The 13,584-nt window shown below is 38.0% G+C and overlaps 1 pseudogene and 3 gene segments (V, D, J or C); 1 reads left to right on the forward strand and 3 right to left on the reverse strand.

The window, feature by feature from the left end:
- Positions 1-380: 380 nt before the first annotated feature.
- Positions 381-997, reverse strand: LOC119910444. The segment is given in 2 exon segments: positions 381-755; positions 928-997. Coding segments are annotated over 2 exon segments (360 nt in total).
- A 1,239-nt stretch (positions 998-2,236) lies between these two features.
- Positions 2,237-3,116, reverse strand: LOC119910441. The segment is given in 2 exon segments: positions 2,237-2,763; positions 2,908-3,116. Coding segments are annotated over 2 exon segments (435 nt in total).
- Positions 3,117-3,542: 426 nt separating this feature from the next.
- On the forward strand, positions 3,543-11,960 carry LOC119910814 (annotated as a pseudogene).
- On the reverse strand, positions 9,327-9,952 carry LOC119910442. The segment is given in 2 exon segments: positions 9,327-9,774; positions 9,867-9,952. Coding segments are annotated over 2 exon segments (375 nt in total).
- Positions 11,961-13,584: the final 1,624 nt, after the last annotated feature.

Raw genomic sequence — 13,584 nt, forward strand, 5'->3', positions numbered from 1 at the left:
TCTTTGTATTTTTTTTATATCATCTTAGCATCATTCCTGAGAATAAATATGTAGTGCAGGAGATCTTTGTATTTTTATTGCTTTGTGATATGTAAATTGAAAATGCTCCATTTAGAGTATAAATATATTTTGCATTTTTAAAATTAATTGGAAATGTTTGTTTTATTTATATTAGTGTCTATAGTCCCACAAGAATTTTACTTTCCCAACTTACTCACAAAGATATTTACTGAATTGATAATATAAGTTTAAAACTGTATATGGAAGAGTGTGTGTGAGTTTGTTTCAATTTTATTTAGATTCATTGTGCTTCTGCTTGATGACTCTTGAGTTGTCTTCACTGGAATAGTTAACCTCATCACAGTCTCTTCACCAACCCTCTGCACCTGCAGCAGGCCGTTTTCACTTCAGTCAAACTGAAGGAGGTTTTTGTACGGCTCTAAATCACTGTGTGAACACTCCACCACCATGGTAGCCCAGACAGTAGTAATCTCCAACATCTTCAGCCTGAACACCACTGATGGTCAGAGTGTAGTCAGAACCAGATGTACTGCCTCTGAATCGAGACGGAGTTCCAGAGAAGAGAGTTGTTGCAGAGCTTGTAAGAAGTTTGGGAGCCTGTCCAGGTTTCTGAAGGTACCAATAAAGAGTGCCACCAATATTTGAACTCCCTGTGGCGCTGATGGCCACAATCCCTCCAAGGCTAACAGTCTTGGATTTGTCAGTCTGAGTCAAAAAATTGTTGGCAGAAGACTCTGAAATGAGAATTTATATACAAACCTTGAGAATTTGCAGTGTATATTCCAAGAAATTAGGCATAAAATATTTGAGACAAAATGCAAGGTAAGTGATATTTATATAAAAAATGAACATTGAGAATTTAACAGGGTTAGATAAGTTGTTGGTTAGTTGTTATAAATCTCTCACCCTGACTCAGAAAACCCAACACTACAAGCAGAGTTATTAGCAACATCATCCTGATGCAGTTTTCAGTGTATGTGCATGAAAACAGTTCAGACTCTCTGTGACAGAAGAACTTAAACTCTGAGGAGCAGTGATGCACAAAAGTTATGCAAAATACATTTGGGCACACCTGTTGTGTAAGGGAGAGATGAGGTGGATTAAGTACAGACTACATCTCCCTGTGGACTGATTAAGCACATGTGGAAACCTATAGTTTTCTGTTCCTCTCTGCTGTAATACCTTTGTCTTCATGAATAGATACAGGCACTCCAGCTTCACAACAACTTTATAATGACATGAGGTTGATTTTGTATTTTATTTCCATGATCATGTACATCAGTCTCTTAATTCAGATGCTTCAGCTGGGATATAAAGAAAAATAAAACTGTACTTTCAAACAGAGGCCATGAATGAAACTTAACCTCAGTGTTAGCAGACATTAAACCTTATTTCCCTCCTACCATTAGCATTCATAGGCCTTCGTGTGTTATTTGCAGCAGAGTAGGCCAACATCAGTAACTTTTTAAGCCTTTATCAAGTGAAATATAATTATTTTCATAATTGTGTGGTAAGTTTCAGTCATTTCTTCAATTAATTTATAAATTGTTGGTTCATTTATGAATTTTACACAATGTATTCATATGACGATTAGTTCATAATGTCTTGTTTATTTATTTATTGTTAAACACTTTGATAAAACTGATTAGGTGACTGTGACAAAGTGTAAAAGCGTTTTGAGTGGTTGGAAGACCACTATGTAAGTATTGACCATTTAACATTGCGTTACAGACAAAAGAGTTGAAGCCTCACTGGAGTTGATTTGTCACCTTCAGTTTGAAGATGATAACACAACATGTGTGTGAAAGTCAAGCACAAATCCAAGTTTACAAAACAATTAATCCTGAGAGCAGGAGAGAAAATATCAGCTGTTCTGTGCTACACCAGAGTCAAGACTGAGGCTGGGGCGGATTAAAATGAGAAATGTTCAGATCAAACAGCAGAAGTGATACTATGCTTTGTAATAATGAGGATGAGGATAATCAGGAATGAGCGCAGAAGTCAGATTGCTTTGGTGTAGGTGGTTGCTGCAGATGAAAGAACAGCTTTACAAAAATCCTTACTCACTGAATTGGGGTATAAACAACACTGTTGCAGAAGGAGGCCCTGTTATTCTGAACTGAGGTCAGGGTGATAATACAGCAACTAAAACTGAGAAGGTCGCTACTGTCAGAGTCTGTTTAGCTGACAGTAGATGTGAATGGAATATGATGTGGTGTCCTTAGATTTTAAAAGTCTTTTAATCAATGTATTAATATGAATCTGTAGTTTGTGCTTAGTGAGATTACTGTCAGCTCTGTGTTCATTGGTCTGAGTCTCTTCCTCTTCAGCAGCTGCACATGGTTCCTGCTATAACAGCTCAGTGTCTCTGCAGTCTGACTGAGGGAGGTTTCTGTACGACTACAAATGACTGTGTGAACACCCAAGCACTGCTTATTTCATCGTATCTCTCACAGTAATAAACTGCTGCATCTTCAGTCTGAACTCTACTGATGGTCATCTCAGCATTCACTCCGTCTCCTCTGCCAGAGAATCTGGAAGAAAACTCACTTGTAGGATTTTTACCCAGTTTGATGACCAACTTGGGAGCTTCTCCAGATTTCTGCTGATACCAGTGTACTCTACTATCTCCATCTGACCATGTCTTAACTTTTGGGTTGGTTTTACAGGTCAGAGTGACTGTGGCTCCAGGAGAAGATGTGATAACAGCTGGTTGAGTGACAGTCAGTTCACTACTAGATCCTGAATAATGGAGGGAAACATTGAACATTAATTCACTCACATTAGCATGTAGACACGTATGTTAAATCCTGCAATTACTGCATGTATGTGAATGATTTTAGTGATCTGATTAGTTTCTAATTTTATGTTCATAATAATCCTGACCTTTGAGGCAGCAGCAGGCCAGCGTCCAGATGAGGATGGTGATGAGAGTCATGGTGGTTGTAGTTTCTGACGTGTTGACTGACAGATCTGAGTCCTGCAGTGTTGAACTCACAGAACTATAAACCTTCTCAGTTCACTGGAGGATCAGCTGACGATGCAAAGCCTCCTCTCTATGGAAATGATTTCTCTGCTCTCAACAGACTGAAGCCAACGTGGGACACAAAATCAGGAGAAGTTCTGCTTGGATTTACACCATGTATGATCTTAATGGAACAGAAAAACAACATTATATTAGAAGTGCAGTTGAGGATTTAAGGATAAGTTTGTGTCCACTGTAGTTGGTATGATATGTTTATTTGTCTGCTTTTAATTAATGACAGGGTTTACTGTAGTTAAATAACATATTTCCAGTCTGCTTAACATGAAATTGTCTTTATTATCATCTAAATGCATTATGTTAATTAAACCATGGATTAAGTCATTTAAAACTGGGGAGGAAATTACATTGTTGCAAAAAGACTGTAAATGTATCTCTGTCAGGTGTAGATATGTGAAAAAAAATAATATCAATAAACTTCATTAAAACCGTAAATTTAATCCATATTGTTGTATAAGCTTTGTGGATTCCATGAAATGTTTTTTTTTTATGTGTATTAGAAAACCAGAGCATTTTTTCAGTGTATAGATACTTGTTCACAGTGCAGGAGGTTTTTGTACGGCCACTTAATGAGTTTGTATCACTGTGGTACACTTTTGGTGGAGGAACCAAACTCATCGTTGACTGTAAGTACCAGAAAGTTTTATTTCATAACACATATTGCAAATATGACATTTATTTGACATTGAACGACAATATGATCATGTTCATTGTTTTTATGTTGTTAATCATTTTCAATATTTTATTAAGCTAATCTCACAATCTGAGTTAAAACTCAATATTCATTCAGTATTGCATTTAATTAAAATTTCAAGAAACAAAAAAATACTCATTTGTTTTATGATTTTCTATTTTTTATTTGGTAGCTTTGAATTGTTTTAAAATGTCCAAAGGAACATTCTGTTAAGTAAAACTTTTAGTGCTCTTATATAACATCAGTAGTTTAATTTAATTTTTGTTTATTCTTTTCGTGCATTCAAAATGTTTTTTGATTTTAAAAACTGGATTCCTGTAAGTACAAATATGATTTTATCAGTAAATGCAGCTTATCTTTGTGTTCACGGTTCATTCATTTTACATGTAGTGAACAGGAAGTGAAAGAGACAGATGACAAGTTTTAGCTGTATTCACATGAGTCTGATACTAAGTGATACATGAGCAGCTGCACAAGTTATTCTGTTTCATTTGATAAAATATAGGAAATTACCAGCAAGTAATTTTTCTCCATTACCAAGCCTTCACTCTCATTCCTTTGTCTTACTCCCCCCTCTCTCATTCCCCCATTCTGTCCTCCAGTGGGTGTGGTGCGGCCCACCCTGACTGTCCTCCCCCCCTCCACAGAGGAGCTGCAGCAGGGCAGTGCCACACTGGTGTGTCTGGCCAGTGGGGGCTTCCCCTCAGCATGGAGGCTGGGCTGGAAGGTGGGGGGTAGCAGCAGCTCCTCAGGGGTGTCACACAGCCTGGAGGTCATGGGGAGGGACGGCCACTACAGCTGGAGCAGCACCCTGAGCCTCCCTGCAGACCAGTGGAGGAAGGCGGGCTCAGTGAGCTGTGAGGCCAGTCTGAATGACCAGAGCCCTGTCACTCAAACCTGGACCCTGACCGCTGTTCAGAGTAGAGCTTCAGCAACACTTTCTCTCTGGAAATGATGCTGCTTCTTTGATACAGATGGGTTGATGAAGCTACAGATCTCCTCTGTTCTCATACGTCTGCAAGTTTCAAAGCTCTCTACTCAGTGTTAGTGTGCATGTTGCTTTCTAAAATTTTCTACATATTCTTCTTTGTGTCCTTAACTTTTCAAATTAAACTGAATGTTATTTTCATTCCAAGTGAAACTTTTCACTCATCAAAAATGTGGCATGAATATTAAACCATCATTAAATAAAACTGTGTATTATAATTAGTAAGTGTCCTTGTATTTATTTTATAACACATTATCTAAGCATCATTCCTGATTTTAACAGTATACGTGATAGTACAAATCATTTTTAGTTTTTTTTTACTTTGTGACATTTAAATTGTTGATATCTGTGGCTTTAGTTCTACAAGAATTTAAGTTTCCCAGCTCACTCAGAAAGAGACTTTATAAACTAACAAGAATATACCTTTAAAACTGAAAATGGAAGAGCTAATGTGAGTTTGTTTCAGATATATTTAGATTAATTTTTGTTCTGCTTGATGACTCTTGCATTGTTTTCACTGGACCAGATAAACAGTCAAACTGAAGGAGGTTTTTGTACGGCTCTAAATCACTGTGTGAACACTCCACTACCATGGTAGCCCAGACTGTAGTAATCTCCAACATCTTCAGCCTGAACACCACTGATGGTCAAAGTGTAGTCTTGGTCTTTGGACCAAAGATGAAAATATGTCAGACACATTTTCAAGCTCTCTCACCCTGACTCAGAAAACCCAACACCACAAGCAGAGTTATTGGCAACATCATCCTGATGCAGTTTCAGTGTGAGTGCATGAAAACAGTTCAGACTCTCTGTGACAGAAGAACTTAAACTCTGAGGAGCAGTGACGCATAAAAGTCATGCAAAATATATTTAAGAAGGCAAACACACACCTGTTCTTGTGAAACAGAAAGCAGTGGTGACATAGAGGGGAAGTTAATCTTGAGGATTATTCGGCCATTTATTCATAGAACTACATTTATATTGTTTCTCTTCACTGTGAACATTCTTCTCTTGCTTGTGTCTTGTCCCAGATGATTTTGGGCTCATTAACAGATAGTCAAGTTCAAGTTTATTTATATAGCACATTTAAAAACAACCCTAGCTGACTAAAGTGCTTTCCAGGTTCAGGACACACAACACATACACAACAAAAACGAATGTGTCTCAGTTGGAGCTGCTGTTTTATGCTGTAAAGTGTTGGACAACCACATCTTCAGGAATAATGTGATTAGCTCAGCAGCAAGATACGAACAACTGTTGATGGCCAGGATACTAAAGTGTAGTCCGTTTTTACGTTTTAAAACACAATGTTAAATGTTTTTCTCAAATAAATGTTCCGCTATTTACTAACAAGATGAATTGTGACGATCTTTTGGGACAGAATTCAGATTTTACATTAATGCAAAGCATCTACTAATACTGCACTACAGTAAGAGTAGATGATGAACATATTGAGTTATATTTTATCTTTTGACTCTCTTTTCAACAAAAAATTTAAATATACATTTACCTGATGCTTTTTATCCAAAGCGACTTGAAGTTGCTACATATGTCAGAGGTCACACTCCTCTGCAACTAAAGGTTAAGTGTCATGCCAGGGACACAGTGGTGGATGTGTTGCAGCAGGAATGGGAATTCAAAATAGGAATCGAATCCAGGTCTCAAATGCCACATGTCTTCTCCACTGCTTCATGAATAAAAGTTTGTTTAACTAAAATGTGAAACAGGATCACCATTTTTCCCACTTTTTAAGTGAATATGAAATATGTGCTTGGTGACATTTATAGGTTTCACTGCATTAGGTTAACCAACCTTGCACCATATGTACCACAGAATGTATTGTGACAGACTATACGATTCGTTTACATTATTGTATTGTGTTTTTATCTAGTTCTGTGTCACTTTCCTTTGCAAGGAACATATAACATTGTTGTTCCTTACTGACAACCATGTGCAGTTATTCACATTTCACTGAATTTTACCATTTTATTTCATCTGTCCCTCATTTCTCCCATTCCATTCCATGGTAGCAGTCTGTCCTACAGTGGAGGTTGTAGTAGTAGCAAGTAGCAGTAAGCCAAACATTGCAGGGATAAATTATTTACTGTAGATACAAAAGTTTCATTGAATGATAATTAATGATACTTTTCCATTACATTTACAGGAGAGTTGTGTTGCATAATTCTTAGTGATTTATGATGACTATCTCCATCCGACCAAACATAAACTTTTGGGTTGGTTTTACAGGTCAGAGTGACTGTAGATCCAGGAGAAGATGTGACTACAGCAGGTTGAGTTACAGTCACTTCACTACTTGATCCTGAAAGAAGGAGGAAAAACACTGAACATTAATTGGCGCATTTTAAGATGTAAACTGTTCACGTTTGTTATATCCAGCAATTAGTTAATGTATGCTTTTAGTGATTTGATTACTTTGGAATTTCATATTTAAAATCATCCTCACCTGTAAAACAGCAGTAGGCCAGCGTCACGATGAAGATGGTGATGAGAGTCATGGTGGTTGTGGTTTCTGCTGTGTTGACTGACAGATCTGAGTCCTGCAGTGTTGAACTCACAGGACTATAAACCTTCTCAGTTCACTGGAGGATCAGCTGACGATGCAAAGTGTCAGTATGAAAACTCTCCATTGTAAGAATGAAGGAAATGAATACTGGATAAATATCTGTTACTAAGTTTCCTCCAACATTTAGACATTTTATCAAAATATTTCAAAACGCTAAAAAAAACTGTACCATAATATTCATGTTATCAATTTGCAATTTGAAGGACATCAATTAATGATAGAAAGCTTTTTAAAACATTTTCTGTCACATTTGTGTGTTTTGAGCTCAGTGCTGTGTGGTGGAGGTTTTGTGTTTTTAACCAGCTTGAATCACTGTGTTCAGGGTTCGAAATTAGTGAGGTCCAGATATTTTGTTTCTTTAATAGAGCTTATTTACAATATTTTAGTGAAGGCTTGAACCGGGCAGTGGGCGCAGCACTGTGTTTGGGGGAAGAACACTAACAACAGGCTGTTCATCATGGTCTTTCTCCTTCACTTTTAGGTTTTCTAAAATTGCATAAAATAAGAGGTTGGAAGGTAAGTTTATTTTGTCCCAATATACATTAATAAAGAAATAAACAATAGTCAGTGGACCAGTGCTGAGGATGAATTTGAGTTTAAAAGTCAGATAGTTTGGGGGAAAAAGCTGCTCTGCAGTCTGGTGGTGTGACAGCAAAAACTTCATATCTCTTCCCAGAAGGCAGCAGGGAGAACAGGCTGTGGCTGGGTGGGTACTGTCCTTAAGTATCCTTTGGGCTCTGCATACACAGCTCACCTCACAGATATCACTGATGCTCAGGAGATGGGTACCAATGATCTTCTGAGCAGTTTTAATCACCCACAGCAAAGCCCTCCAGTCCTGGGCCGTGCACATCCCATGGCAGTTTGTGATGTTTTCTGTCAGGGTGCTTTCTATTGCTCCTCTGTAAAAGCTGACAAAAACTTGGCACAGGAATTTGGCCTTCTTAAGCTTCCTCAAGAAATACAGTTGTTTCTTACGTTTCTTCACCAGCGTGGAGATGTGAGATGACCATGTCACGTTCTCCCTGTTCACCTGCTGTACCTCAGCACCACTGATGTAGACCGGAGTGTTCGTCTTTGTCCCCTTTTTCCTAAAATCAACGATCAGCTCCTTAGTTTTGCTGACATTGAGCAGTAGGTTGTTCTCTGAGCACCACTCTGCAAATTATCAATTTCTTTCCTATGTGGAGTCTCATCATTGTGTGAAATCCATCCGATGATGGTGGTGTCGTCTGTTGGTTCTGAAAGCGAACTGGTGAGGGTCCAGGCAGGCTGGGATGTTGTTCTTTATGTACTGAAGAACTAGTTTCTCAAAGCCCTTCATCAGAATGGGGGTGAGTGCCACAGGGCGGTAGTCGTTCAGACTAGACACTTCAGACTTATTAGGTACAGGAATGATGGTGGTTTTCTTGAAGCAGGTGGGAACACTCTCCTGAGACAGTGAGATGTTGAAAATGTCAGTAATAACATCAACTAGCTGGTTGCCAGAGGTTTTCAGTACACGGCCACGAATGTTATCATACCCAACTAATTTACTCATATTTACTCTCAGCAGGACTCTCCTCACATCTGCTGTGGTCCTCTGGCGCTTGAGTCAACTTTGCAGCAGACTTTTTGTTGAGGACATCAAAGCAAACATAAAAGGGGTTTAGCTCATCTTGTAATGTGGCCTCACACATGATGGGGAAGCGCCTGCTTTTGTAGTTTGTGATGGTTTTGATGGCCTGCTACATATCTTTGGTGATGTTGGTGTTGAGGTGTTTCTCCAGTCTCTGCTGACATTTCCGCTTCACCTCCTTGATGCACCTTTCATTATTTGAGTATGTTATATAAAACATGTTTGTGTATTTGGGTGTCTCTTTTAAATATTTTTTTAAATGCACATAGTGGGATGTTGGTCCCACTGTCTGTCACACTGTATCATATGGACTTAATAGAAAGTATGTAATGAATCATGAAATCATGTTTTTGTGAATCTGTAGTTTGTGCTTGGTGAGGTTAATGTCAGCTCTGTGTTCAGTGGTCTGTGTCTCTTCCTCTTCAGCAGCTGCAGTCGGTTCCTGCTGTAACAGCTCAGTGTCTCTGCAGTCTGACTGAGGGAGGTTTTTGTACAACTGCACATCACTGTGTGAACACTCCACCACTGTGGTAACTCTGACAGTGATAAACTGCTGCATCTTCAGTCTGAACTCCACTGATGGTCAAAGTGAAGTCAGAGCTGCTTCCACTGCCACTAAACCGAGCTGGTGTTCCTGATTCACGTGTGTTCACACATTTAATAAGGAGCTTTGGAGGCTGTCCAGATTTCTGTTGATACCAGCTTAGACGCTCACAACCACCCGAGCTGTAAACAGCTTGGTTGGTTTTACAGGTGAGAGTGACAGTGGATCCTGGAGTAGATGTCTTTACTTGAGGCTGAGTCACAGACACCTGACTGCTGCATCCTGCACACAAAAACAAATCATTCATTTATCAGCAGAAAGAAATGAGAGAAAAGGCAGCACATCATGTCTGAAATGTTGCTGAGTGAATGAACCTGTAAAACAGCAGCACGCCAGCGTCCAGATGAGGATGGTGATGAGAGTCATGGTGGTTGTGGTTTCTGCCGTGTTGACTGACAGATCTGAGTCCTGCAGTGTTGAACTCACAGGACTATAAACCTTCTCAGTTCACTGGAGGATCAGCTGACGATGCAAAGCCTCCTCTCTATGGAAATGATTTCTCCGCTCTCAACAGACTGAAGGCAACATGGGACACAAAATCAGGAGGAATACTGCTTGGATTTACACCATCTATGATGTTAATGGAACAGAAGAAAATATTTATATTAGAAGTGCAGTTGAGGATTCCAACTTAAGATTGTGGTCATGTGGTTGGTATGATATGTCTGTTTGTCTGTCTTTAATTTACTGATAGGGTTCACTATAGATAAATAACACATCTCTGTTTGCTAACATTTGTATTGGAAATAATTATTTAAAAGTATCATGTTCATTTGACCATATCAAGAGATAAAAACTGAGAGAAAATACTTTGTTACAAAGGAGACGTAACCTCACCAAGGTGTAGAAACTTTTTTATTTTTCATTTATGCAATAATTTCAATCCATATCACTAAAAAACGCTTTGTAAAGTCAATGAAGTATATATATATATATCTGTGTATTTAGAAAACACAGAGATTTTTTTCATTGTATAGATGCTTGTTCACAGTGCAGGAGGTTTTTGTACGGCCACTTAATGAGTTTGTATCACTGTGGTGGACTTTTGGTGGAGGAACCAAACTCACCGTTGACTGTAAGTACCAGATATTTTTATTTTATACAACATATTGCAAATGTGACTATAATCTAATATTCACGTAGATCAAGTTCAGTGCTTATTTGTTGTTGATAATTTTGGTTATTTTCTTAAACCAAGCTGAGCTCACACTCTGAGACAAAACTTAATAACATTCATTGAATATAATTTAAAGAAACAAAAATAACTAATTCATTGTATGTTTTCTTTTGTTATTGAAAGATTTAATTGCTCTAAAATTGTTTAAAGACAGTCTGTCAAGTAAAACTTTTAATGAAATATAATGTCAGGTGAACATTTTATTATTTTGAACATTTTGAACATTCAAACTGTATTTTTGATTTAAGTGTAAGTGGATTCCTGTTAAACACAAACAGGATTTTATCAGTAAATGAAGCTTATCTTTGTGTTAACGGTTCATTCATTTTACATGTAGTGAAAAGGAAGTGAAAGAGACAGATGAGTTTTAACTGTATTCACATGAGTGTTTCATCTCTGTCAGATTAAACAGAAGAAACTCCTCACAGGGATGAGTTATTCACTGTCACACATTATGAAACACATATATCATCATCACTTAGCCTTTTTAGTAGTTATTCTGTTTTATTTGATAAAATATGAGAAATTACCAGCATGTCTTTTTTCTCTATTAACAAGCCTTCACTCTCATTCCTTTGTCTTTCTCCCCCCCCCTCTCATTCCCCCCTCTCTCCTCCAGTGGGTGTGGTGCGGCCCACCCTGACTGTCCTCCCCCCCTCCACAGAGGAGCTGCAGCAGGGCAGTGCCACACTGGTGTGTCTGGCCAGTGGGGGCTTCCCCTCAGCATGGAGGCTGGGCTGGAAGGTGGGGGGCAGCAGCAGCTCCTCAGGGGTGTCACACAGCCTAGAGGTCATGGGGGAGGGACGGCCACTACAGCTGGAGCAGCACCCTGAGCCTCCCTGCAGACCAGTGGAGGAAGGCGGGCTCAGTGAGCTGTGAGGCCAGTCTGAATGACCAGAGCCCTGTCACTCAAACTCTGGACCCTGACCGCTGCTCAGAGTAGAGCTTCAGCAACACTTCCTGTCTAGAAATGATGCTGCTTCTTTGATACAGATGGGTTGATGAAGCTACAGATCTCCTCTGTTCACATATGTCTGCAAGTTTCACAGCTCTCTACTCAGTGTTAGTGTGCATGTTGCTTTCTTATACTGATTTTCTGCATATTCTTCTTTGTGTCCTTAACTTTTCAAAATAAACTGAATAATATTTCACTCCAAGTGAAACTTTTCACTCATCAAAAATGTGGCATGAATATTAAACCATCATTAAATAAAGCTGTGTATTATAATTAGTAAGTGTCCTTGTATTTATTTTATAACACATTATCTAAGCATCATTCCTGATTTTAACAGTATACGTGATAGTACAAATCATTGTTTTTTATTTTTTTTACTTTGTGACATTTAAATTGTTGATATCTGTGGCTTTAGTCCAACAAGAATTTAAGTTTCCCAGCTCACTCAGAAAGAGACTTTATAAACAAACAAGAATATCCCTTTAAAACTGAAAATGGAAGAGCTAATGTGAGTTTGTTTCAGATATATTTAGATTAATTTTTGTTCTGTTTGATGTCTCGCGTTGTTTTCACTGGACCAGATAAACAGTGAAACTGAAGGAAATTTTTGTACGGCTCTAAATCACTGTGTGAACACTCCACTACCATGGGCACCCAGTTGATGATTAATGTTTTTGCTAATAAAGCTTGCACTGAAAAATATCTTTATGAAGTGTTTGGTCTTTTATCTTCCAAAAAGCAGAAAGAATGAAGTGGTTTTATAACTGCGACTGATACTCTTCTCAGTGGAAAATATTAAGCTGATCATGTAAATATCAATGTCTTTTATTTTGGAATTGGTAATAAATGTAACATTATGTAGAAATGAAAAGTAAAGAATACACATTTTTATGAAGATAAATATGGACAAAACGTAATTTTTAATTAGGTAAAAATCACGGCTCAAATATGTGATCAGGCAACATTTGTCTGGAGCAGAGAGTAAATGTTTACAGAACATATCGTGGTCTCATTATGTTGATAGACAGATAGATAGTTTGCTTTCTTGTTTTATGAAAGTGGTATCGGTCAGCAAGAAAGCTAAGAAGAGCTATTGTTTAACTCTCCCTAAAATAATTATCATGGGATGTTGGTTATCGTAACAGTTTTACATGGTGACAAAAGAAACTTTTCATTCATCATAAATGTGGTATGAACATTAATGCATCCTTAAAAAACAGTGGAATATAATGAGTTATTGTTTTTGTGTTTCTTTTATATTATCTTAGCATTATTCCTGAGGATAAATATGTAGTGCAGGAGATCTTTGGATTTTTATTGCTTTGTGATGTTGAAATAGAAAATGAATAAAAATTTAGAGTATAAATATATTTTGCATTTTTAAAATTAATTGGAAATGTTTGTTTCTGTTAGGGCTGTTGTTATGTTAAATTGTTTTGTGCAGCTATCAGAGTCACTGTTAAACATTTTATTTGTATTAGTGTCTATAGTCCCACAAGAATTTTACTTTCCCAACTTACTCAGAAAGAGATTTACTGAACTGATAATATTATAATATTATAAGTTTAAAACTGTAATATGGAAGAGTGTGTGTGAGTTTGTTTCAGTTTTATTTAGATTCATTGTGCTTCTGCTTGATGCCTCTTGAGTTGTGTTCACTGGAACAGTTATCCTCATCACAGTCTCTTCACCAACCCTCTGCACCTGCAGCAAGTTGTTTTCACTTCAGTCAAACTGAAGGAGGTTTTTGTACGGCTCTAAATCACTGTGTGAACGCTCCACCATGGGCACCCAGACAGTAGTAATCTCCAACATCTTCAGCCTGAACACCACTGATGGTCAGAGTGTAGTCAGAACCAGATCTACTGCCACTGAATCGAGACGGAGTTCCAGAGAAGAA

Source organism: Micropterus salmoides, unplaced genomic scaffold, assembly GCF_014851395.1.
Source record: "Micropterus salmoides isolate LMB-PRFRI ecotype aquatic unplaced genomic scaffold, ASM1485139v1 Ms_hic_scaffold_19, whole genome shotgun sequence".
NCBI lineage: Eukaryota > Metazoa > Chordata > Actinopteri > Centrarchiformes > Centrarchidae > Micropterus > Micropterus salmoides.